This window comes from Acytostelium subglobosum (genome assembly GCF_000787575.1).
Source record: "Acytostelium subglobosum LB1 DNA, scaffold: scaffold28, whole genome shotgun sequence".
Lineage (NCBI taxonomy): Eukaryota > Evosea > Eumycetozoa > Acytosteliales > Acytosteliaceae > Acytostelium > Acytostelium subglobosum.
In genome coordinates, this window is record NW_012236505.1 from 286554 (window position 1) to 312443 (window position 25890).

At 45.8% G+C, this 25890-nt stretch overlaps 11 protein-coding genes across 11 annotated transcripts; 5 read left to right on the top strand and 6 right to left on the bottom strand.

The window, feature by feature from the left end:
• Positions 1-39: 39 nt before the first annotated feature.
• On the bottom strand, positions 40-1532 carry SAMD00019534_106890 (hypothetical protein; the record flags this gene model as incomplete). The annotated part of the gene is made up of 3 exons (XM_012894124.1): positions 40-153; positions 234-1264; positions 1340-1532. The coding sequence occupies 3 exons, from the start codon at positions 1530-1532 to the stop codon at positions 40-42; spliced, it is 1338 nt and encodes a 445-aa protein (XP_012749578.1).
• A 966-nt stretch (positions 1533-2498) lies between these two features.
• Positions 2499-3715, top strand: SAMD00019534_106900 (hypothetical protein; the record flags this gene model as incomplete). Its single annotated transcript, XM_012894125.1, has 3 exons — positions 2499-2709; positions 2781-3214; positions 3281-3715. Coding segments are annotated over 3 exons (1080 nt in total), but the record flags the coding sequence as incomplete, so codon positions are not given.
• Positions 3716-3893: 178 nt separating this feature from the next.
• Positions 3894-5843, bottom strand: SAMD00019534_106910 (hypothetical protein; the record flags this gene model as incomplete). Its single annotated transcript, XM_012894126.1, has 1 exon — positions 3894-5843. One exon carries the CDS (start codon positions 5841-5843, stop codon positions 3894-3896), a length of 1950 nt encoding a protein of 649 aa, XP_012749580.1.
• Positions 5844-6370: 527 nt separating this feature from the next.
• Positions 6371-6920, bottom strand: SAMD00019534_106920 (hypothetical protein; the record flags this gene model as incomplete). The annotated part of the gene is made up of 2 exons (XM_012894127.1): positions 6371-6508; positions 6642-6920. The coding sequence occupies 2 exons, from the start codon at positions 6918-6920 to the stop codon at positions 6371-6373; spliced, it is 417 nt and encodes a 138-aa protein (XP_012749581.1).
• A 545-nt stretch (positions 6921-7465) lies between these two features.
• Positions 7466-10338, bottom strand: SAMD00019534_106930 (hypothetical protein; the record flags this gene model as incomplete). The annotated part of the gene is made up of 2 exons (XM_012894128.1): positions 7466-8496; positions 8565-10338. The coding sequence occupies 2 exons, from the start codon at positions 10336-10338 to the stop codon at positions 7466-7468; spliced, it is 2805 nt and encodes a 934-aa protein (XP_012749582.1).
• Positions 10339-10983: 645 nt separating this feature from the next.
• Positions 10984-13126, bottom strand: SAMD00019534_106940 (hypothetical protein; the record flags this gene model as incomplete). The annotated part of the gene is made up of 5 exons (XM_012894129.1): positions 10984-11412; positions 11481-11999; positions 12071-12259; positions 12329-12691; positions 12791-13126. The coding sequence occupies 5 exons, from the start codon at positions 13124-13126 to the stop codon at positions 10984-10986; spliced, it is 1836 nt and encodes a 611-aa protein (XP_012749583.1).
• A 701-nt stretch (positions 13127-13827) lies between these two features.
• SAMD00019534_106950 (hypothetical protein) lies at positions 13828-14859 on the top strand (the record flags this gene model as incomplete). Its single annotated transcript, XM_012894130.1, has 2 exons — positions 13828-14069; positions 14151-14859. 2 exons carry the CDS (start codon positions 13828-13830, stop codon positions 14857-14859), a joined length of 951 nt encoding a protein of 316 aa, XP_012749584.1.
• A 28-nt stretch (positions 14860-14887) lies between these two features.
• On the top strand, positions 14888-15835 carry SAMD00019534_106960 (hypothetical protein; the record flags this gene model as incomplete). Its single annotated transcript, XM_012894131.1, has 1 exon — positions 14888-15835. One exon carries the CDS (start codon positions 14888-14890, stop codon positions 15833-15835), a length of 948 nt encoding a protein of 315 aa, XP_012749585.1.
• Positions 15836-15941: 106 nt separating this feature from the next.
• On the bottom strand, positions 15942-19618 carry SAMD00019534_106970 (hypothetical protein; the record flags this gene model as incomplete). Its single annotated transcript, XM_012894132.1, has 9 exons — positions 15942-16069; positions 16149-16668; positions 16728-16896; positions 16967-17190; positions 17273-17444; positions 17513-17597; positions 17670-18686; positions 18754-19532; positions 19599-19618. 9 exons carry the CDS (start codon positions 19616-19618, stop codon positions 15942-15944), a joined length of 3114 nt encoding a protein of 1037 aa, XP_012749586.1.
• Positions 19619-20611: 993 nt separating this feature from the next.
• Positions 20612-24365, top strand: SAMD00019534_106980 (hypothetical protein; the record flags this gene model as incomplete). Its single annotated transcript, XM_012894133.1, has 8 exons — positions 20612-21224; positions 21301-21456; positions 21537-22313; positions 22376-22872; positions 22948-23252; positions 23318-23591; positions 23653-24131; positions 24209-24365. 8 exons carry the CDS (start codon positions 20612-20614, stop codon positions 24363-24365), a joined length of 3258 nt encoding a protein of 1085 aa, XP_012749587.1.
• A 443-nt stretch (positions 24366-24808) lies between these two features.
• Positions 24809-25824, top strand: SAMD00019534_106990 (hypothetical protein; the record flags this gene model as incomplete). The annotated part of the gene is made up of 2 exons (XM_012894134.1): positions 24809-24824; positions 24962-25824. The coding sequence occupies 2 exons, from the start codon at positions 24809-24811 to the stop codon at positions 25822-25824; spliced, it is 879 nt and encodes a 292-aa protein (XP_012749588.1).
• Between the last annotated feature and the right edge of the window lie 66 nt (positions 25825-25890).

Here is a 25890-nt window from a genome sequence, read left to right on the forward strand (position 1 = left end):
TGATTGATTGAACGGTTGAACGATTGAATGAGTGACTGATCAATGCTTTTGATAATGATCCTTCACTTTGGCAAGAGACTCGAATGATGCCTTGCACTTGGGACATACAAATGTAGCTACCTCCTTCAGCTTCTTGTATTTCTCCCTGTCCAACTAATGAAGGTTTGAAGATTGAGGTTAGTATATGCCAGGGTCAACGAATGAATGAATGAAGAGTGAGTGAGGACACGTACGACTATTGAACCATTCTGTTTCAGATTGTCATAGAATGATTGGAAAGGTATAAAGAAGTCAGTAGTGAATGATATCCAGTGTTCTTTGCGCTTGAGTGCTGGAGAGTTGAGGTCGTTGGAGATGAGGTGCAGGTGAAGTTGTCGCATCGAGGGTACGGCATGGAAGCCGATCTGGAATATGTCCAGCTTGCACTTGAGTGTGTTTTGAATAAAGTGAATGCCATGATCGTACAACTGTTGCAGCAATCCCAAGTCCTCCTTGGTGAGATCCTTGAACGATGGTATCAAACGTCTGGGCATCACGAGATAGTGATGCTTGGCCTTTGGATATGCGTCTTGAATGATCACTATCTTGTCGTCATAGTATTTGACACATGAATGATCAGCTGGTGCCAAACAGTACGCAGACAATGCATCGCTCCAAGATGTACCAACACGAGCAGGTGTTGAAGTTGTTGCCGTCTTCGTCGTTGCTGTGGTCAATGTCTTGTCGGATCCACTACTCGCTTGAATATCGAGTACCTTGTACTTCTTTGATTGTTGGATGGGTGGTTGATCAGATTCTCGCTTGGTTGGTGATGTCTTTGATGTTGATGTAATCGATGTAGTTGATGTAGTCGATGTTGTATCAGTCGATGCTTTTAGTGTGCCAGATGATTGTGATGATGATGGTGATGACGAGGAAGGCTTGGCGACGACGGAGGAGCTTGATGATGACACGACTTGGTCGTCATTGCTGTCCTCGATCAATTGGATAAGGATGTGTATTGGGTCTTGATTGGGAATGAGGAAGGAGACAACCTCACCATTGGGATCTTGAAGCTCATGTCCATTCAACCGATCGAGTTGGTCACCCAAAAGATCCTTCATAGTGAGCTTTGGGCTTGACACTGAGGTTGTTGTTGTCGCAGTCTCTTTCTCTGTTGTAGCACTCTTCACCTCATTGAATCGCTTGGATGATTGTATAAACGATGGATTGACTCCACATTGGAACACAGTGACCTTGTTACTATTCAACAGCTTGATCTCAACTTTGATTGATTGATTGATGTTAGTTAGACCTGATTGATTGTGCTCTATTCAATGTGATGATCGTTCGTACCTACCTTGTCTCTCACTTACTCTACTATCATCAATGTCTAGCATTCCTCTGCCGATGCCAATCGAAGGTGAAGCAGTTGATGATGAGGCAGACCATGTCTGCTCAATTGACTTGCTGTCCTTGGATGATGATGATGAAGTAACACCACCACTACCAATACGAGTAATCTTGACACCTGCTACAATTCGATTAGACATTCTACTAAACATAACTCTGTCATTCAATGAATAGTTATAACAAGAATGAATGATTGACCAAATGTACAAAGAATGTGACTTTTACTTTCACATTGACTATCGAGATCTGGAGAAGACTCTCTTCTTGGAATTAATTAATTCCCTGGGTTTGGGGATTGACACTAGTCCAACCTTTATCCTATCTAAGTCTTGTTTGTCACTTTTGAATATTTGATAGTATTAATATGTTTGTTCAAATAAGTTGGATACTAGAAGGTCTGGACAAAGTTCAGAAAAGTGGAAGGTATTATATTGACCATGATATTATATTATATTAATTCAATCTATGTTTCCTTGACAGGTACAAGTACGACGACAATGGCCAGGGTATCTGGAAAATAGTATTGTGATAATCAGATTAGATGTAATTGGTTGAATCACATAACAATACAAACAAAACAAATTGATTTAATTAACGAGGGGTGCTCTTCAGTTTGAGCTAATAAGGCAAAGGGGTGTCAGTTCGCTCTAACACTAACACACTCTTATTCAGCGAGATTCATCACAATGCATCTCAAACATATAAACCCCCTCAGAGTAGGTGTGATAAGATTGAAATAGGGGTATTGTTGATGCCGTTGGGTGTCATCACAACTTCCAATTTAAATAGTGATTGATGGCAATTATATACCTCAAGGCTTCCAACACCTTCAAAGTTAGACGGCCTGTTCAGGTGAAGATAGGTACCTTGACCTCATTCATACCTATGTTCTTCAATATTCATTCACTATATCTTATTAATGTTGAATTGAGTCTAATAGTTGTGATCATCAGGTGCACGTGACCTTAGGACTAACTTACATTATTATCAACTTCAACTATAATCCACACCAAAGTACATTAATTACAATATTAATATTATTATTATTATTATTCTTATTGGTTATTGGATAAATACAAATATTGATAATATAATATTATTTATATATGTCCTCAGAGTCTATCAATCCAGGTACATTCCTGCCTCAATTTGGAGACCAGGATCATAGACCACTTCTAGTTGACAGAGTACTTCAACCATTTCTATTATTATCAATTGTCAATGTATTGATAACTTCAGTCAAAACAGTTCTACATCTAAAGACATTCGCTTCATTCAAATTAGTTATATATTATCTTGTACTCTTGGATAACTTTAGTAAGTATTCTTACCCTCAACCCTCGCCCTCGACCCTAACCCTAACCCTTGCCCTCAACCCTCAATACTAGCTCGATACGTATACATATCAAACTATGACTTTAATGTCAATGTTGTTAATAGATATGGTGGATTAGCATCATTGAGCTTTGTATTCTTCTTCTCAAGATTCTTGATGTTTACAACATATAGTCTATTGTTGATCTTCTGGATACGTCTATTCCACAATGTCTTCAAAGTGCAACAAGCGATATTCAAGATGCGACATTATACAACGTACATCTTTATAATTGTACAAGTATTATTCTTGGTTATAATGGTTGCCAGTACTGTATTGTTCAAGGATAATGACAAACATCCAGTAGCATTCTCAGTATTCTACCTACATCTATTCCTCTACTATGTCGTAGGATACTGTATCGTCCTAGCCATTGGATTCCTAATCTTTGGTATCCTACTCTACACCAAGTCACTACACAACGGCAAAGTATCGATTAATAATAGAGTAAGTGTATGATCCATTAATTCATTCAATGATTCATTGATGCTAACTAACTTGCTCACTTTATAGATACTCTTCATCTCATTGGTGCTGGCACTTATAATATGCTTGCAAGCTGCGTATATGATATATGCTGCGAGGACGATGGATATGAGGATGATGTATATATATAGGATCTTTGATACAGTATCATTCATGGTGTTGACAAATGGTGTTACCGTGTTGTTGTCAAAGAAGCCAGCCAAGAGAAAGAAGTCGTCGAGAGCTTCAGGTAACTCTTCAGGTACATCATGTGAGATCAACTTGGATGTGTCATCAGAGCGTAGAGAACGAAAGGAGAAGGAGAAGAGAAAGAAGTCAATGGGTGGACAGGACGATGAAGGTGCCGCTGGCACCTCAGTCACTGTCTCCCCAATGGCCATCTCACCCAACAACGAGACAACATCCAACGACGATGGAATCTACTCAGATGTAACAAGTGGATCGATCCAAATGGAGGAGGTATGAGCGATTCATATGACGCCATGCCATGTATACTTTATAAACAAACAAGCAGGATATATATCCTGCTCATGTACATATTATTATTATGTGTGGGGGAGTTGTCGCCGCGGCGGCAACAAGGTGGCAACACGGAAACACCAACCGGAAACACGGAAACTGGAACCATGCATGACTGAGCTCAGTCATATCTTGCCAATTGTAAACATCCATAGTCAGATGGTGAATAGGACACCAGTCCAGTGTTTGTGTAGAATGTTGGGTCTTGACTGGCTTCATCGTCTCGGATCAACACTCGCTTGAGTGATGAGGATGTGCTGCGGTAGTGATTGGAAGCATCTTTCATGCATGGTGATATTACAAGGTATTCCAAATGATCGCTGATCTCCAATGCATCAAACATTGCCACTGATGCAATATCAATCACTTTGTTTCCACTTATATCTAATGATCGCAGTGTGTTGCTTGATTGCAATGCTGATGGCAGGTCGCCAAAGTGTTTCAATTGGTTCCTCTGGATGGACAGTGTGTGTAGGGTCTTGTTGCTCCTGATCATGTTGGCCAACGCCTGGAGATGGACTCCTCCACGTCCAAACGCGCCATCAGTGAGCACCAGCGCGAGCAACGACTGATTGGTCTCGAGACATTTGAAGAATTCGTCGTTGATGATGTATATGTTGGACAAATGTAGATGTTGCAATGTGTTGTTGAACAGGAACAATGTAGAGAAATGATCGATGAATGGCTGGCACCTCAGCTCCTGCTCGTGTTCGTCGTCGTCCGCGGTCGAGTCTGGCGACGACTGTTCATCAGTGTATCGATCAGTCACGTGTTGTTTCTTGCTTCCCCATGAGGCAATGGAGTGACCAATCTCGGCGCATTGGAAAGAGGTGAGTGCCAGATGTTTGAGTGTCGTGTTGGACTTGAGCGCTTGACAAAAGTCCACGATATGCTGCTCCAAGTTGACTGGATGATATGTGCAGCCGCGATGTTTGAGTGGCTGTGCGGAGCAATCGTTGAGCGGCTGGTGCACCTTTGGGTCGACCTTGAGTGTGACCACGTCAGTGCTGTCTGCAACCAACTCGAGTTGTGGATGCGGGTATTGCTCGGAGGGTGTGCGCGTGCGGCATCGGTCAGCATTGATCTGTCTAAGAATGTGATGGAATAGGAGTATGCCATTGAACTGCTCGATACGCTGTGACTTGGCCAGCTCGATCAGGTCAGCCAGCTCGATATGATCATGCTCGATTGTCAGACGTCTGAGCGACTTGATGGCGAATAGCGGTGCGTAGGTAAAGTGTGCATTGTGTTCGTTCTCACCGTTGTACAGGTTGACGATGAGGTTGTTGGGCAGGACGCCACGAAGCTCTTCAAAAGCGCTGTCCATCGTCAAAAGGTCCTCACAGCAGCCAAAGTACTCGAGTGTCACGTTGTCCAGTCGTTCACGCAGGCCGTCGTACTCGGCAAAGTCAATGACCTCGTCCAGGAAGGTCACATTGATCTTGATCTGATCGTTGGAGGCCTCGAGCAAGGCCTCGATTGTGTCGATGAATGACTCCTCATCGCCATGATACGTGATGTACACCGACTCGAGATTGTTCATTTGGGTGAAGAGGTGCGGAGTGTAGCATGGATGACCCATCGACTCGATAGTCGCCATGACCAAGTTCTCGCTTCGTATGAGTGAGTGCTTTGAGTTGTGATTGAATATGATCAGACGAGGGTAGCTGAACAGGTCCAACTTGTAGGGCACGAATAGTGTGCCATGGATCTCGACCAATGTCAGGTTGAGGTCGTTTCGGCGTGCGTGCATAAAGTCCTTGACGAGATTGTACCATGAGCGACAGACGAGTCCAAACAAGGCGGCGTAGTATAAGAACCAGCTGGGGCCCTCCAATCGAATGGTCTCGTACGTTACATTGAAAGGGTAGTCTCCAAACATGACCTGGGGGATTGGTGAGGCGTCCATCGAGCGTGGCATGGCGTGCTCCAGCACAGTGCGTACCCAAAGTGCCTGCATTGGCGCTGGTAGTGCCAGGCCTTGACCTTGGTCTCTATCATCGACATCACTCAACACCAGCTGTTGTTGAAGTTGATGTTCAAGTTGTTGTATTATTTGTTGCGATGACATGTTTGATTGCTGTGTTGGTAAATGAAGATGTGAAGACATGTCGGGAGGGTTTTGATGTGGACCTTGGGGAGTCCCCGTTTTTCATCTGTTCCACACCAGTTTTGGTTATTTCGAACTGATTTTTGGACTGTTCGATCGAACTGTTGTGTGTGCCCATGACCTTTGGAACCTCCCTCGTCAGCGCATCACCTTCGATTACTCTTTTATAACTTTGTCGATTGTCAATCTTCGATCAACGACAATTCGAATATTGAATGATCAGTGATTGACGTCGAACTACCAGTCGTCGTTTCCCCGAGTTCTACATCTTGTTCCAAGCGATGACATCTGGAACAGATATATATAACAAACTAATAAATTGACAACAAGACCCCCAAACAGATCAGGTTTGGTTGAATGGATACGATGAACCAAGTCAACCAACCTTGAATATTTATTTTTTTCTTTTTTTTTTTTTTTTTTTGTTAACTAGTTAATAATGTAAATACAGGGTGGTGAAGTTGGGCAAAGGCGGGTAACAAGCAAGTTTAAGTACGCTCTCCTCTGATTCTTCTGGCGAGTTGGATGTCCTTGGCCATGATAGTCACACGCTTGGCGTGGATGGCACACAGGTTGGTGTCCTCAAAGAGACCGACGAGGTAGGCCTCAGATGCCTCTTGAAGAGCCTGTTGTTATGTTTCGAAATAGAAATCAAAGTCGATCGAATTGATTGATTGATTGGATGGATATATATGTCAGTCAATCAATACAACATTACATTTCATCAATACAACATTGTAAAGTTGCATCAATACATACAGCGATGGCAGCAGACTGGAAACGGAGATCAGTCTTGAACTCTTGGGCGATCTCACGAACCAGACGTTGGAATGGGAGCTTGCGAATCAGCAGGTCAGTGCTCTTCTGGTACTTTCTGATTTCTCTGAGGGCGACAGTTCCTGGATGGAATCTGTGAACCTTCTTGACACCACCACCAGACTGGACTGGAGTCTGCTTGTGGGCTTGCTTGGAACCGATGTGCTTACGGGGCACCTTGGCTCCGGTCGATTTACGGGCTGTTTGCTTGGTACGGGCCATATTTGATGATATATCTGTTTTATATTATATTGATTATTTGTTGTTTGATTGATTGTTTGTTGATATTTCGAATGTTGTTTGTTTCGATGTAGTCGATTTATATATATTAAATTTGATTGATTGAGTAAATGTATGAATGTTAGTTTATATGTTATAAATTGTGTCTTTTGATTGTTATTTTGTCGACAATATATATAAAGCTAGCTGTAGTAATAGATAAATAAATAAATAAAACTTACGTGTTTGAATGTAATGTGTTTGTGCGTGAAATGATTGCGTTGAGTTGTTGTGTTCGCTATCACCTCTCACTATCAACACACACACTCACTTTTCCAAACAACACCTTACCCACAATTTATTTTTATTGAATTAATTCTGAATTTATTCTCCCTCCCCCACTTTCCAAATTAATGAATTCAAATTCAAATTATAGTGTTAACGGATACACAACGGCGCGCTCAAACAATCATCTAATCAATCATTCAAACTACTACAAACTGGGTTCCAATTGCGCAAACTGAGTCAATCCAACAACAATAGTCTTATTATTTTGATTTTGTTGTGTTTGATGATGCTTGTGTTGTTGCCAGCCTCTCCATCACTTGCTGGATGGTCTTTGGTCGTGGGTGTTGCTGCTTGATGGTGTTGTCGAGGTTGGTGGATAGTTGTTGAAGTTGCTCGGGCAGCTCCAAACCATGCTCTTTGAATACACTGGCAATGATTGAACAATGATGACGTTGGGTGGATCGGACATTGCGTGGAAGGAACACCTTCATGAACTTGACCAACAGTTGCTGGTTCTCCTCGGACAGCTCCGTCTCGTATTGGTACGGCGGTGGTGTGTCTTGTTGGCTGAGGAAGTGCTTGAGCAGGTCGGTGTGGTCGAGCTCGATGTGATCGCTGCGTGGAACTGTGATGACGGGTGGAGGCGCCGGCTTGGGCTCCTTGGTCTTGGTGGAGGGTGGCTTGTTGCCCAGGTACTCGCGACAGTTGGCAGATTTGCAGTAGCACGACTGTTTGGAGTCGCCCACTCGCTCAAAGTTGTAATCGAACGTCAGCTCGGTGCCTGGCTCGATGTCCTTGATGGCAAAGATGCCGATGCGCGTCTCGCCATCGACCGACCACTTCTGGGTCTCGCAGTTTGGATCGCACGAGTGGTTGATGAACCTGGCCAGGTTGCCCCTGCGAGAGGCGTCCAACACCTCCTTGGCGTCGAGCGTGAGGAAGTAGAAATACTTCTCGCCATCGGCCTCGCTCATGCGCTCCAGCGACTCCTTCTTGCTGATCACCTCGCCACAGTACTCAATGATGAACTGCTTGGCCTTGATCTTCTCCAAGGCCTTGAGGCCCCAGCCCTTCCGCTCGGCGTTGAACGGTGTGATCTTGGCGTACTCCCTGCGATTGAATCGTTGATTACCGCACTTGTCGCCTAGCTCGCATGTGTTGCCATCGCACTCAATGAATGACTTGCGGTTCAAGCACTCTGGTCCACACTTTGACACGCCCCATTGATAGCAGGCACATGCTGCAATGTCATCCTTCAGCAACTGCTTATTCTTTCTCTCTGCAAAGAAATCTGATTCGTTGATTGATTGAGTGAGTGAGTGAATGAGCGATGTGCATGTGACCATGAATCAAACTTACTTGTCTTGGTATATTTGAACTCCTTGCCTCTGGCCTTTTGTATCAGTACTGCTGCTTTGGAATGACTAAGACCTTTGGTAATCATTTCTTCGATCTTCTTGATGGCCTGGGGCTCGGAAAGTCCATCGATGGCGCTCATCTCTGATTTCGCACTGTTTCCACCCCCACTCTTGGCCGCCGATGTTGGAGAGATCTGCTTCTTGGCTGGCTTCTTGGACTGCAACAGCTGCATGATCCTCTCTTTCTCCTCCTCTCTTGATTCCTTCTTGTTGCCGCTGCTGCTGGTGTTGCTGTTGGTCGCTTTGCCACCTTCACCACCGGAGGTGGTCGATGGCTTTGAGGACTTTGTCGTTGTTGTCGTTGTAGCTGTTGTTTTGATAGAGTTCTTCTTCTGTTGAGGCGTCGATTGTGATGTCTTTGCGTTTGTCTTGGTGCTCTCTGTCGTCTTCTTCTTGGTCGCGGTGGACTTGGATGTCGCAGAAGTTGAGGATGACTTGGAGGACTTGTTGGATGTGGACTTCTTCACATCCGCCTTCTTGTTGTCACCGCGTTTGACTGACCTGGGGACCTTGCGTCCATGTGCATGCTTCTTGTGGTCCTCTCCATCAGAGGATGACGATGAGGAGTAGCTCGAGGAGTCGCTGCCACTTTCATCATCGCTGCCCGAGTAACTACTTCCGCCACTGCTCGACCTTGATGAGTAGCTGCCATTGTCACTGTCGCTGCCACTGCCATCGCTGCTCTCGCCACTACTGCTCTCGCTGCTGCTAATAGTCCGAACAGGACGCTTCCTGGCGCTCCCATTTGCCGGCTTCTTTGGCGCCACCCTGGACCTATCCGGCCCACTACTATCGCTCGAATCGGATGCATTCTTCAATTGTTGTGTGCGCTTGGGTGTACTCGATGTTGTTGGTGGTGTTGATGTCGCTGGTGTCTTCTTTGCGCTGGTTGTCAATGTTGATGATGATGTCGTCGTTGGTGTTGGTGGTCCGCTTGTATTATTACTGTTGCTGCCGCTGTGCTCTGTCTTTTGCTTCTTCAAAAGTCTCTGTTGTTCCAGTCGACTGGACATGAGCTCAGTGGCCCTGTCCCTCTTCTGTGGCGGAGTGTCGAGCTGGCCATCCCTTGTCTCGCTGGGCGATGTGAGTGTCTCTTTCTTCTTTGTCACGGTTGGTGTCGAGAGCATCGAGTCGACAGTGGCACTTGCAGAGGCAGTGGATGTGTATGATGAAGAGGTGGAAGTGTACTCCAACGCGCTTGGCAAAGAGTATGAATGACTGTGACTGTGATGCGCTGATGACTCGCTTGAGTGACGATCGTTGGGGTGGCTGGAGGGTTGATGGTGGCGTTCTCCGCGCTCCATCTGATCTCTGTATCCATAGGGACTCTTGCTCTCGTGGTAGACAGGGGGAGGCGCGCGACGGTCGTCGCCTCTGTAGGGTGGTGGTGAGCGACGGTCCTCGCGGAGTGGTGGCGGCGGCGGATGTCGGTAGTCGCCCCTCTGTCGGTAGTTATCTCTCTCACGCTCTCGCTCCCTCTCACGCTCACGCTCTCTCTCGCGCTCACGATAAGGGTCCCTGCCGTACCCGCCGCCGTCACCAGCGCCTCCATAAGAATCCCTCCCACCACGGTGGGCTGGTGGGTGGCCATATGGTGGCTCATCCGGATAGCGACGATCCATGTATTGTTGGTCTCGCGAGTCTCTGAGGCCAACTCCGCCGCCTCTGCCTCCGCCACCTGGTGGTCCTCCACGATATCTATCGCGTGGATGCATAGGTGGTGGACTATAACTTCTATCGCGGCCCATTGGCGGGCTCCTGCTTCTATCTCGTGGTGGGTAATGTCTGTAGGGTCGCTCTCGTTGCAGTGGTGGGCTTCTACTTCTACTCCTGCTCCTACTCCTACTGCGACGATATTGTTGTTGTTGTTCTACATCTCGTCCATTCATATTTCCATTGCCATTGCCATTGCCGTTGCCATTACCATTGGTATGTGAATGTTCAGTCGTGTCGTCTTTATTGTTTGTAGTAGTGCTGCTGTTGCTGCTGCTCATTGTCGTCTATACATATCCATCACTCAATCTCAATTGAGTGATTTAACTATGTATTGTATATATATATCTATATATATGTATATGTATGTGTATGTAATGAATATATATAATGTGTATCTCTATCTCATGTCACCAAGTCTGTCGGTTGAAAGTGAGCATTGAAGTTGGGGTTTGATAAAAAAGCTTCCCTTTATTGCAATGGGGGCAAGTTCCATGTTTTGTTTGTGTTGTTGTGAAGATGAAGATGGGGTTGACAAGACGAAGACGAAACGAGACGTGGTCCAGTCAATGGGCAGGTAGGCCAGAGTCTGGTAGTAGTATAGTAGGTGTCCTGTTGACAATGATACTAGTAACAAATCAGACTATTCATGATTGGTGCTGGCCATGGTCACCATGATGGTGTGGGGAGCCATGATGCTCATGGTGATGGTGTGGAGAGCCATGGTGCTCAGGTTGCTCACCATGGTGCTCTTGAACAGGTGAGTTCCTGTGCTCGTGTTGCTCCTCCTGTTCCTGTTGCTTCTCAAACTGTTGAGACTCGAGGTGGGACGATGACGACGACGAAGACGACGACTCCTTGGACTTTGGCATGTCCATCTTCTCGTGGTGTACGTGAGGGTTCTTGAACTGGTCCAGGCTGATCTTGACACGCTCCCAGTTGCCACCAAGTTCGTCATTCTCATCCTTGCTCTCCAGATGGAACTTGGTTGCAAAGAACTCCTCAATACGTTTGAACTCATTCTCACACTGTTGTTGCTTGGTGATGTCATCTCCAGAACGTCTCATTCTCTCCTTCTGTACAAAATTGATTGATGTTAGTAATGAGATTGAACGATGAGCCAACAATAACAACAACTACTTACCAAGTTCTCAATGCATCGCTCAAGGTTCTCAAGCATGGTCCTCTTGTGATTGATCACTGATGTCTTGAGGCCACGGTCCATGATCTCCAAGTTGCCAACGAACCTGACCACAGTGTCCTTTCTGTACTTGTGGCCATCGAGATCATTCTTGAGGGTGATCTCCGCTTTGTCCTCCTTGTTCTTGACTTCGATGGACTTTCTATCATTGACGAGTCTGTTCTCCAGTCTGCTGTTGTGCCTCTTCAGCTCGTCCATCTTGTCGACCAACTTTTCAATCTCCATGTTGTTGGCTCTGATGGTGTCTTGGGATTGTTGGATATCCTTCTCCAGCTGGGTCATCTCATTCTTCCTGCCCTCAAAGGACTTCTGATACTTGGTGGACGATTCCTTAAACTTTTCAAGGACCTCTCCCCTCTGCTTCTGCCACGTGTCCAGCATACCATCAAACTTCCTCTGGCCCTTGTCCATATCACGGTAGACTGCCTCAATGATATCCATCGAGTCAGTCTCAATGGGTCTCTGAGTTTGAGGCCATGGAATTAGTAATTAGTAACTGTTTGTTGGAGCGGGTCTGGGTTGGCAATACATACCTTCAATATCTCGATCACCTCTCGGATATTGCGATCATTCTCGTCTGTTACAAAGCCAATTGCTTGTGTTCGCTTGAGGAGTGTCACAAGCTCCAAGACATGCTCAACCTCTACCTCGGTATTGAAGGCCACTGTGAGTAGATCCTTGAAGGCAAGTACCTCGGTTTCATTGACATTGAAATTGGTTGCCTAACGTTTGATGGAACACATGTTAGTCTATCAATCAATCAAAATGAATACACAGCTACATTAACTTACAGAATTGAGGGACGCGGCGATGAATCTGGAGTTGTTGAACATGTCCAAGCGATCGGTGCGCTCATGGAGGATCCTGGCCCAGAAGCTCCAGTATTTGTGACGGTCATGGTTGCTGTTCTCCACCTCCTTGGTATGTCTCCTGAGGATCTTGTCGAGGTCACCAGAGGATCCGTAGATGACGGACAGTTGCTCGAGCACGGTCTCAAAGTGAGTCGGGAGGGTGTAGTCGAACCTGGTCGAAGGGTCCTGCTGATGAGATGTCATGATGGCCGAGTGCAGGTTTTCAACCATGATCTTGACATCCTTGGCCATCTTGTCCAGCTTCTCCCTCTCTTGTTGTTGTAGGAGTTGGCTTTCGGTAAGCTTCATTTGGAAGTGATGAAGTAGAAGTACATTGAAGTAATTGTTAGTTAATGTCGGAATGATTCCAGCCTCCTCAACAAAATTGCAGAATGTACTAACCTTTTTTGATCTCATAAAGTGGAAGAATCCACCCTCCCTCTCTTGGGACTTCTCTTGGGACCTCTCAAGGGACTGTCTATCTTGGGCCCTCTCCTTCTCCTTCTCCTTCTCCCTCTCCTTCTCCTGAGACTTCTCTTGGATCTCCTGGACCTTCTCCTTGACGGCGGTCACTGGATTTGGGAACTTCTTCTTGTGCTTCTCTGGTTGGTCTCCACTTGGCTCACCCTTCTCCTTCCAGGACTCTGGCGAGCCCTCATATCCAGACTCCTTGATCTCCTCCATTGGCTTGGATTCATCCTGATGATGAGCATGTTCGGTACTAATTTGTTCAGACATTATTTAATATTATTATTAATTAATTGATTGATTGATTGGATGTTGTTATTATTATTAATGTTGTAGTATAACTATGTTGCAATAAGAATAAGGATAGTAATTGAATGGATGAATGAATGAATGAATGGTTGGTTGGATGATTGAATGAGTGAGAGAGTTGTTGGCTTGGATGAGTGAGTGAGTAGAGAGAGGAAGTCATCCGAGATTGGACTAGATTGCCTGTCCAGGCCAACTTTAACTCTAGTTGGCATCCATCCATCCGTCCATTGCGGAGGTGGATGGGGTGTCTGGAGGTGGTAACACACCAGGGCAATCTCTAAGGACCTTATTAGTTATTCTTTCTTCACATACATTCATACATACACGCACACCAGTGGGTAGATCAGTTCATTGACCTAATGAAGTAGTAGAGTGGTCGACCACCCGGTGTGTGTCTGTGTGTGTGTGTGTGTGTGATGATGAAGATGATGTCCACTACTACTTGTCCATAAAAGGTCATTGCCTTCATTCAGCCGTCATCACTTCACATAATCTAGTGTTTGTTTGTGTGTGTTTGGGGTCATTGTTGTAATCTTTGTATTCATTCATTGTGAGTGTGTGATTGTTTGAAACAAGTTGTGTTTCGTGTTTATGACCGAATTGGTCATTCGTTTATGGGACAGACATCCGGACAACAACATTGACAAAGAGAGAGGTAGAGGATGACAGAGAATGTACACAACGATGTGCTTGTTATCTCAAACACACAAGGAGGTAGTAGTACCTTTCAGAGAAAGAAGGCGGCCGAGAGGCTATTGTCTACGATCACAACTAAAGTGAATGGCAGCGGAGGCAATGTAGAACTCGAGAAGCTTTGGACTGAATGCCTATCCTCACCTCTCATCGCCCTGGTCAGTGATCAAACAGAGAGATGTAGGGTAATAGCATTGTCAATACTGAAACTGTATGTATTCATTCATTCATACATTCATTCAAACAATCAAACAGTCTAGTTATTCGAATGACTGACTCACTCTTATGCTAGCCTGGTGGAGCATATTCACAATGTAGTACAGACACAGTTGGCACAACTGCTACAGAGTTGTGAGATACAGTTGGGAAAGGAGGAGGTCGAGGAGGTGAGAGTGGACATTGTTGCACTCATTGATATCGTAGTAACTTCGTGCTCCGACGTGATCGTGTCGCAGCACTGCGAAAGGTTGGTGGCAATACTCAGACTGGCATTGACCGATAAGAATCATCATCAGATCGAGCAGACGTGCAATGTCATCACACATCTGGCACAAAAGATACCGACGCGCATGATTCTCTTCACTGGATCACTCAATGCATCGTTGATCAGACATCTCCCAGACAGACATCAGCGCATTCGCTCCGCCTCGCTGCTGGCACTCACAGAGTTTGTCAGCTGTGGCGCGGTCAAGGTGGTGGACAACATTGCTGAGCAGCTCTATCTGTTGGCGATCGATCATTCCCCGTCGGTTCGAATCACACTTTCCAAGTGCATCGCGAGATGGCTCACCTCTGATGTTCGACTCTCAATTCGCGAACACAAACCATTGCTCAACATGTGTCTGCTATCATTGCTCGCATCCAACGTGCCAGATGTCATTGTCAGCGCACAAGAGTCATTATTGATCATCTCATCCACATACTTTGCCAGCAAGATGGGGGACACGCACAATCCTCTTCCTCCCTGCGCCACCAACAATAACCCAGGAACTGATAGATAGTGCGCGTCTAACATGGTGGCAACCAACAATGTCCATCAACAATGAGTGCAGGGCATACTTACAGAAGCACATTAGTAAGACGATGAGACACTTCTATGCCAACCTCCATCAGAACGAGCTCGATCCTCAATCACGCGAGATGAAGATCGGCGTCTTGTATCTCATGATGATGTACCTTGGTGTCGAGGCAATGACACCATTCATTGATGCGATCACCGAGGTGATGATCGTCAGGGTCAACGACATGGTGCCGACCATTCAAACAATGGTGGCCGAGATTTGTCGCATTGTTGGCCATGTTGCCAAGGGCTCTGTATTGTTGCCACGGCTGTCTGAGCGCATCAAAGAAGAGCTAAACACTCCATCACACAAAGACACATTGTTATGTCAACTCCAAGTACTGGCACACATGACCAGCACCATTGGCACTGTCGATGAGACCACACTGGCGAATCTGCTTCGCGATCTCCAGCAAGTGGTATACAGCGATCAATCAAATAATCGTTGCCTAGTTGAGATTGTCCAGGTCCTTTCACACTTGGCCAACAAGTTTCCAGATCAACTACAATCTTCACAATGTGATAAACCAATGGCGCGACTGTTGATCCTACTCAATGTATCATTGCCTGATAAGAAACAGATGATTGACGATATTTCCGCCAAGCTCTGCGACAACTGCTCCAACGCCAATCTCCAGCAATACATTGGAGGCGGAGGTGGTAGCAGGGTGGCCATGCTGCTGAGCGACATTGCCAAGCGACATACAAGCCATGTCCTCACACATCAATCCTACTTTAACACAATCGACTACATCATACGTACTCAATCATTGGAAACAGTGGACATTGTCATTCTCCAACAATTGTCTGCCATCTACTCCAAGGCGGCAGAGAAGGATGACAGCATTCAAAGAGTTGTCGACAAGTTAAAGACGGCAATTGGTGTCGCTAGCACTTCATCCAAGGTTGTCTCTTGACATTGACATTAAACGAGAATAATAATAATAACAAAGAGAGTTCTTTACAAAAAGGTTTATTAGCATCGCCAACTGGTAGTAAGTATATGTGCTTGGACAAGGCCTGTTATCTCTTCACAGAGGTGTGTGGGGCTGCGCCTCTAACTCTAGCGTTTGATCGCTCTCTAATCAGATCAACGCTGGCCGAGTCGCTACTGATCCATTGGTTCCAGTCCAAGTAGTTCTTCCATGAGTCTAAACAAGTGTCAATGATTGAATGAGTTAATGAATGAACCGAGTCGCAGAGTTCGCTCCAAGTACCAAGTATACATACTCTGAATATGTGGCAAGAGACCAATGGACATCTCTTGAATGGCAGTCTCAAGTCGCTGATGGTAACTGCTCTCACTGTTCAAGCTTCTGATGTAGGCTAGAAGGGAGTCAAGGTCGCCACACTTGGCGCGTCGTTCCTCTGGTGACTTGAAGACACGATCCAGTGGCAGTGCAATGGCCATACATTGTGTGTAGGTGGGCGGGTCCAAGAATGTCAGACTCTTGCCAAGCAGTCTGCCCAGCTCAAAGTACTGCTCGCGTAAGTTGGTGTCCTCGCCACTCTGTATATCATCGATCTGTGTCAGCAAGAACCTGATCTTGTCCCACACCAATGTGCCAATGTACTCCTGATTGGGTCGTCTGTCCTCGCGTCTAAACTGATTCACAATGACCCTTGTGATCTCTGACAGTGATGGAATGGACTTTGACTCTGATCGCTGGCTAAATATCTTATTGACCATCTGATCCACAATCTCTGGTCCATAAAGCTTATACATAACGCATATCTCTAGTATTTGTATCTATGTATACCATTGTTAGTCAGTCGCCGTACAGGTTGTACCCATTCAATCAAACATACCTGTGGGGATACCAATGAGATGTTCTTGGCGGGCATCATAAACAATGTCAAATCACTCGTTGAGTAGAAGAACTGAATGATCTTGATGTTACCAAGCAAGGTCTCATTGCTCTCCTTCTTGGATTCGAATCCAGGTGAGTCTAAGAATATGGTCTTCTTCTGGTAAAGTCTGTGACGGCGATGTGATGTTAGTGACTGGAGGTCTGAGATGATGGACAATGGATGGATCGTTGACTTACAATTCCTCTGGTGTACCAGATAGATACTCTTCGTTGATGAGTATACAACGAACCAGACCATACTTGGATATAATGTCGTCGTATCGACTTAGTTGCGCGTCATATCTTGACAGTGTGTATGCTGTGTCCATGTAAAGGAACACATGTCCGTATCTAGGATCGCTCATTGGCTCAGTTGTGATCTTCTCATTGAGCTGCTCCTTTGTGAACTTCTTGGACTTGGTCTAAGTGTGTGCGAGTAAGGTGTTGTTAGGATCATTGCTCGCTGGCTGGCTTGCTGAACATGTCTATCAATCATATACATACGGTTCGATCAGTCAGCTTGTCGCTCAACGCTGCAAACTGTTCCTTGGGGATAGTCTCCACAAGAGTGAAGTGAGTGTCTAGTTGGCCAATGGCCGACCTCTTGATCTGTATATTGAAGAAGTTGTTGATGAATGAACTCTTGCCTGCGGATGTAGTTCCCAACACAACGACCCTATTGATTGATTGATGGTTAGTACATGCAAGACAAGACCATGAGGTCAAGGGAAGAGAGGAACATACAAGAACTTCTGGAATGGCAACTTCTTGGGCAATAGCTCCCACTTCTTCATTAGTCTGCGGATCAGCCAGTAGTCACGTTCAATCTCTGTATGAATGAGTGAGTGAGTGAATGAATGAATGTCTGAGGATGTTGATGATGATGATGAAGACGACATACCAGAGTTGTATATGAAGTTCTGATCAATCATTGGCATGTCATTGAAGCCAACGTGTTGTGGGAGGTGTGAGGCGATGTTGTTGCCAATAAAGTCGACGATTGGGTTCTGTGGCAGCGAGATGGGACGGTTGCTCATGAACACCTTGAGTGCCGGGTTGCTCCTGAACAGCGACAGGTTCTTCATGTACTCGTCGAGGTGGAAGCAACGCTTGCCGACGGCCGTCTGGTCCGACCTGTTCCAGAACTGCACCATTGACTTTTGTGGGAAGCGTGGCACGAACGTGTAGTTCTTGCAGGTTGGGTTGGACAGCTGCGCGTGCAGCCACTCAAACTCCTTGTATCGACGACGCACCTTGATGTCGGCTACGCCCTTGTCGTCCCTAAACTTGCAGGACACCTCGTAGGTGATGAAGCTGCTGCCGTCCTCCTCCACCTGGCATGGATGGCTGACGTTAAAGTCAAAGTAGCCTGCAGCTGTATCATCGCCGCCCATATTGCCAGGACCATTAATGCTAACAAAGTCGTCATCGACTGAATGTCTTGCCTTTGTTCCATTAGAGTGACCATTCGAATGTTGTTGTTGTTGTTGTTGATGTTGTTGATGCTGTTGCTTGGGCTTGTGTGGCTGAGGAGCATTGACATCACCATCAATGCTAGGGTAGAGCATGTCCTCATGTTGTTGATGTTGATGCTCCTTATGTTTGTTATGTGATTGATGATGGACAGGTGGTTGTTGTGAAGCTTGCTTTGGTTGTTGCGTCTGAGGATGTGGCTGTTGCTGCTGTAGTGGAGGGGATGGTGACAATGGCTGCTGTGGATGCTGCTGTGGTGGCTGCTGTTGCTGTGGTGCTTGCTGTTGAGGCCTAGGTTGATTAGCCTCGCTCAATCTACGTTTGGACTGTTGATAGTATGAATTGACCTCTTTTATCTCCTCTGGGGATGAGAGGAAGAATAGATAGTCCACTCCATTGCATGACACCTTCCAATTGAGCTTGGGACTGTCAGACATTGATGATCCTAAAGCATTGTGATTGATTGAATTAGTGAGTGATTGAGCGTTGTACAATGAATGAATGAGACATACGATATATCTGTTGTACGTCAAGGTAGAGATCAGAGATTGTTGTGGATGCTTGATCGCATATCCAGGCAACTCGATGGTTTGTGATGTAGATCGTGCCAATGGCCATCTTGAACATGACGTTTGGCTTTGAGAATGATACTGATTCAGCACTAGTCAACCATGATTGTTTCCTCTGTGGCTTCATTGGTTGTAGAGGTTGCTGTTGAGGTTGCTGTTGAGGTTGGTGTTGCTGAATTGGCGATGTTGATTGAGGATGCTTCTTGACACTTGATGGTGCATTATTGTGGACGACCTTATCATCATCGTCTTCATCCTCTTCATCGTCGTCATCGTCATCCTCTGCATCACTACTCTCAAAAGTCGTCTGGCTCAATGGTGATGCTTGTTGTTGATGTAGTTGTTGTTGTTGTTGATTATATACAATCTTTGGTGATGATGTTTGATGTTTGTTAAGTTGTTGTTGTTGTTGTGGTATATCATCATCGTCATCATCGTCATCATCATTTATAATGTTGTTATGTACAACTGATGCATATGTTCTTTGTTGATATTGTTGTTGTTGTTGTTGATGCTGTTGTTGATGTTGCTGTTGATGTTGTCTTTGTACAATTGTTGGCTGAAGAGGTGGTGAGACACGATCGATATTGTTCGCCTTTGATGATGTCGATGTAGTTGTTGGTGATGTAGTAGTTGTAGCAGTGATAGCTACACCAGCAGTAACAGGTGGAGGTGAATCAGAGCTTATATCTCCTACATCACGATCACCATTATTATTACTACTATTATTATTATAATTATTATTATTAACTATTGTCAATACTCCATCCTCATCATCATCCACTAACATCATTGGTCTTGATGACATAGTTTGTATGTTAACTTGTCTGTTTGATTGATTGATTGATCTGATATATATATATATATATCTCTATATAAGTTGCTATTATATGTACATGTAATTTATATATATATGAATGTGTATTTGTTTGTTTGTTTGTTGTAGATGAGTGAGTGAGAAAGAGAGAGATAGAGTGAGTGGTTGTGTTTGAAGTTGAATGAATAGTTAATAAACTTGAATTTGCGAACCCCCTAACCCCAGAGTTTGAGGACACCTTTCAAGGTGTCTTTGAGTCATCAAACAATCAAACACTCTATCTCTATCATCCATCCAACATAACTGTAATAAACATTTCAAAGTTGTGATGTTCAAAACAATCATTCAAATAATTCTTTAAGTCATTGATACAATCAATCAATGAATCAACCAATATTAATGAGATCAATGTTGAATGAATTCATATTAAATATATAAAATTTATCAATATTATCTAGATATAGATTGGATAATATCTTTCGATCACTCGAAATTCGAATCGGAAGTGATACAAGTTTGGCATGACACCACCTGAAGCGACTGAGATCAACAAGTTGGCTGTAGAGTGAGTGTGAAAAAAAAAAACATAGTTTAGATTTATTGAGTGATCACACACCACCAAGTTAGCTAACTTGTTGAGCTTGAAGAATCTTGTGTGTTTTGTCAACACCTTTCATCAACATCATATTATATCGCTTGTGTTATTATTATTGTTATTATTATTATTATTATTGTTGTTGTTGAACAACTAATAGTACTTTAATACTTATTTATATATATCTCATTCAAATCATTCAATCAATAAATCAATCAAGGTTAGACAACAACAGTTAGTGTCGATCATATTCAAGATAGTCAGGGTTGATAGTCAACCAACCCTGAAGCGCGCGTAACAACAACAGTGTACATTATATAATCATCAACAAAACAACAACAACAACAACATATTTAATCAATCAATCAAAATTTAAAGTGCAAGATAATATGTCCAACTTTGCATCATCGACAACAGGTACGGGCGGCGGTGGAGATAAGAAACCGTCGGCCAAGTTCTCATCATTGTTGTCAAAGGCACCGTCAGTGCCAATGACAACGGTGCCAATCGTAAAGCTGCCACCATCATCGCCAACACCCCATTCAACGTCATCGACAACGACGACGACTGGCCACAACCACAACTCACATCTGTCCGGCTCGACGGGCGGCGCGTCGCACTCACCGTCGTCGTCATCGTCGCCCAGCAGCCACCAGGGCAATGCTTCACCGTCGCCCAGCTTCACCAGCTCGACGACCGGCTCACATCACCATTCACCGCTGATGGGCGGACGTCCGCCCCTCGCCAAGACCGACGCCAATGACTCGGGCGCCAACAAGCGCAACCCACTCTCCACCTCCACTGGCCTCAAGAGCAGCTCGCCCTCGCCCTACCGCGCCAGCACCACCCTGGCGCAGCTGACCTCACATTCAATCCCCTCCAACTCTGACAACTCGCCACCCTCATCACTCTTCTCCTCGTCCTCATCGCCAATGCACGAGTCATCACTTCTATATCAAGATAATGAGCAGCAACAGTTTGATGCCAATACTAAGTTTGGAAGTATGTAGCTAGATAGAAGACCAGTGATCAGGGCGTGGCGCTAACAACCTCCTCCACTCCTTCACTGCCCTTTTAGACTTTGCCGCAGCACTCAAGGTCACGCCAGCAGCTGAGCAGCCTAGATCAGGTCATTCAAACTGCTATCATAGTGTGGACGACAGCATGTACATCTACGGAGGATTCACAAACAATGATAATGCACATACCAATGACTTCTATTCATTCAACTTTGGTAAGGACTTGGAGACAGCTCAACTCGACGACGATGACGACGCGGCCACTCACTCACTCAATCAACTCACTCATTCATAGCCTCCAAGACATGGAATAGTATGGTTAGCACAAGTGGACCATCATCTAGATCATATCACTCAGCTGTAGTATACAATAATGCGATGTACATATTTGGAGGCGATGGCGGAGCGTCGGGCTTGAGAAACGACTTACATGTATACTCGTTCGAGACGCAGTTGTGGTCGGAGCTGTTCACCGAGGGCCAGAGACCCTCGGCACGCTTCGGACACAGTGCAGTGGTCGACGGCAACTGCATGCTGATATTTGGCGGTGTGTCGGGGAGCCAGCTGTCCAACGATGTCTATTCGCTCAACTTTGACACCAAGGCCTGGACCCTGTTGTCCACCAGTGGCGGCGGTCCTCAGCCGCGTGCCTTCCACACAGCCACCACACACAAGGGCGTCATGTACGTCATTGGCGGCCAAGACATCTCGACCAACTCGCTCAGCGACATCCACTGTCTGACGCTGGCCACAAACACCTGGCGTCCACTCGTCGCCGAGGGCAACTTCACGGCGCGCTCTCATCACGCCGCCGCACTACTTCAGGATTCTATCGTAGTCACTGGAGGCAACACGACCAAGGTGACACAGAGCAACCTCGAGGTGTTTGAGTTGGACATCTATCAGAAGCGATGGTTCCGTATCCAGACCACCGTCCAAGGTCACCACCGCGCCAGCCACAGTCTCATCCTCAAGGGCACCTCATTCTACCTCTGGGGCGGATGCAATGACACTACCCTCGACTACCTAAGCTTTGGCAAAGACGACTTTGATGACATCAATCAAGAAGATGGTATGTACCTCGCGATCCATTCACATGCTTGGACAACGACTAACACTATCCAACTAATCTAGACGGCGAGATATCAAGGATGCAGAACATCCCCAAGGCATTGTGGGAGTCGACGTTGATGAAGAAGCATCCAGAGATATTGGAGCTGAGGGAGAAGACACAGCTGCTGACAGGCATCAAGTCGTATGGCCGCACACTGGCGCAGCCATCGTTCACAGAGAACAAGCAGGCCATCACCTATCAGTTTGTGCTACAGCTGATCATGGAGTATCTCGAGACGCACACACAGCATCACAAGACGATCAAGATCATCGAGGAGGAGACAGGCGTGCTGCACCAGCCCACCGAGACTGGTGAGAGTCGTTTGATCACCCTGCTGCGTCTGGTCAAGCCAAGACTAAGATCCAAGAACGTCCTGGATCCCGAGCTGTCCATCTTCAAGAAAGAGGAGACCTTTGACGAGGAGGTGCAACAAGTCGACAACATGTACCGACGTATCGAGAACGAAGAAGACATCAACGTCTGGGAGGAAGGTGACGATCGCAACCTTCGCAAGAATGTAAGTGCCCCCGTCGGCTGCGACGGCCAATCAATCAACCAATCAATCACATACTAACTCGCCACACATCTATAGGAGGACACGAAGAAACCAAGCGTCAAGGCGGCATCACTGAACAAGTTGATTCAGTTCTTGACATCGGAGAAGGATAGACAACATGACCATGTATCATTCATGAAGTCCTTCTTGTACACCCATCAGACATTCACTACAAGTGAGAACCTGCTCAAGAAGCTGATTCAGCGTTATTCAGGTCCAGTCAACTCATCACTCAATCAAGATCCACGCTTCAAACAAGAGATCCTCGAGCCCATCCGCAAGAGGGTATGCGACGTCATCAAGTATTGGATTGACAAGTGTCCATGGGACTTCAAGTCAGGGTATGTTTAGTTTGCAGTGCAGTAGCAGTGGCGGCTTCAGTGACTAACCTAACTCCTTTGAATAGACCTACCGCAGACAAGTTGGTGGCATCACTCAACAACTTTATCGATGGATCATTGACGAGGGATGGCAGTCTGAGTGTGAAGAATATTAGGAGAGTGCTGGTACAGGTGCGATCCAATGAACACAATCAATCGATGGTGTACAGCACCAATCCACCCGATCCCAAGGTGCCAAAGAACATCTTCTCGCCCAAGTTGGCACTGTCCGACATTGATGACCTGGAGATAGCACGCCAGCTCACACTCATTGAGTACAAGATGTTCAAGAGCATTCCAGTAAGTAGTATGAGTGCACGCGTATTGATGGACCACAAGACTAACTCGATCAATCACATAGCCACCTGAGTTCTTGGTACGTGTTACACCTTATGGAGAGTTCCAGTACTCGATGGCGACATCGCCCAACTTGGTGTCATTCTTGAATAGGAGCAATGATGTGGCGCGATGGGTGGCCTCGGTGATTCTGGCGTTCGAGTCGAAGAAGGTGCGCGTCAAGATGATCGAGAAGTTCCTCAAGATTATGGAGTCGCTGCGACAGACGCTCAACAACTTCCAAACATTGTATTCTATCTACCAGGGTCTGCAGAACGCCTACGTGCAGAGCGTCGCCGACCTATTCACGCTGCGCACCAAGGAGGTGATGTCCGAGTACGAGTCACTCTTCTCCAAGACCGACTCGTTCAAGAACTATCGCGACGCCCTCTCCAAGTGCACCCTTCCCTGCATCCCTCTCGTGCACGTCATCCAAGAGGAGATTGCCTATATCGAGACACAACAGCCACCCTTGATGAGTCAACTGATCAACTTTGTTAAAAGGTAAGATATATTCATCCATTCAATCAATCAAACAATTGGAACTATTCCACTCACTCAATCAATCAATCACAATCCAGACAAAACCTCTACAATATCATCTCCAAGGTGGAAGCATATCAATTACATTCGTACAACCTGCAACCAGTTCACCAGATATCAACATTTGTTCACAAGCTAAAGAAGGTGTCCGATGCAGAACTGTCGGATCTCGCAAAGAAGAGGACCACCGACTAAGTCCAATCCATGCCATTATCCTTGTCTCGCCATTCCATGTCCTTTTAAACAAATGACCATCATCTTCATCATCGAACGATTCCAATCCATGGACAATAACAACCATTGACTGATTGATTGACTATGTGTGTAAATACGCGTTATGGGGTGAGCGCATGATTGATGAGTGAGTGGTTGGGCCTAAACAAGGCCGCAAAGGCCTCACATTGTGGGTCTTCGCAAGCCAAGATCTTTTGGTCTTTAGTAATGACCAAGAATGTTCATAAGCAAACAGATATAATGGGCAATATAAGCTAAGCTGAGCGTAGAATGGTAATATGGTTGAAGCCACTCATACTTCATTCAATCATTCAATCAATCATATTAGTCCTTGTAAATATATATTATAATATAACATCCACAAATGAGTACAATAGAAGTAAATGAAGATGGAACAAATAGTGATGATGGAGTTGGAGAGTATCAGCCTTTACTACATCATCAACAACAACAACGAGGGCAACGGCAATCACTCAATGATCATGTTCATGATGACCAAGCCACAACTTCCACAACTTCCACAACCTCCACAACTACCACTACATACACAATCCCAGACAAACAATCACAATCACAATCACAGTCACAAAGTACAAGATCACTTGGGTCAAGAACATGTTGTTGCGGGAAGGTGAAGTTACCTCCAAAGGGTAGCACAAAGTATATCAAGTTCTACACATTGCTCATCGCTTTGTTGGCGGCACTATGTTTGTCAGGTGGATTGTACCTCCTGTTCCAATATCTATTGCCAAGTATACGTGAAGCGGACCGATTCGTCTTAACAACTGGCACGGTCATCCGCCAGCAGATCATCCAACTCAACACATCACATGACTGCCAGCACTTTGACCACACACTATGGTGGGACGACCAAGGTGTTGGCACCAAGCAAATGTTCTTCCACTATGTCTCCAACGGCAGTGCGACCTCTGGATACGATGGTGGCGGTGGCAGCGCGGACAGCGCAGACGACAGTAGCAATAGCAACTCAAACATGTTGGCACCTTGTTACTATGGCATCACGACGATCAATGTCACGCTCAAGTCGTCCTCATACCAACCCAGCTTGGTGGGCCTGTCATCGAGTAACTACAACTGGGTGGCTGGCTACACACATCGATACGTGGTCAACGAGACGTATGAGTTCTATGTTGATGGACAACTCACAACTCATGCGCTGTGGTTCCACCCGCGACTTTACTCGCATGCCACAATGTACATGTCTGTGATGTTTGCGTTGGTAGCTGTCTTGCTATTCATGCTGGTGGCCTGTCTGGCCGTCCATACCCGACGCAAGGTCACACCAATACCCAACATCAATGCTGCGGACAGCGAACAACACTATACCTTTGGCTTCCCCTTCATATTCAATGCCCAGCCACCTCCGACCCATTCCTCGACCAACGTTGTAAACATGTAAAGTATAGAATAGAATAAACTGGCCCCGCCGCACTAGGGACGAGGCTGGGCGAGTGTGTTGGGTCGA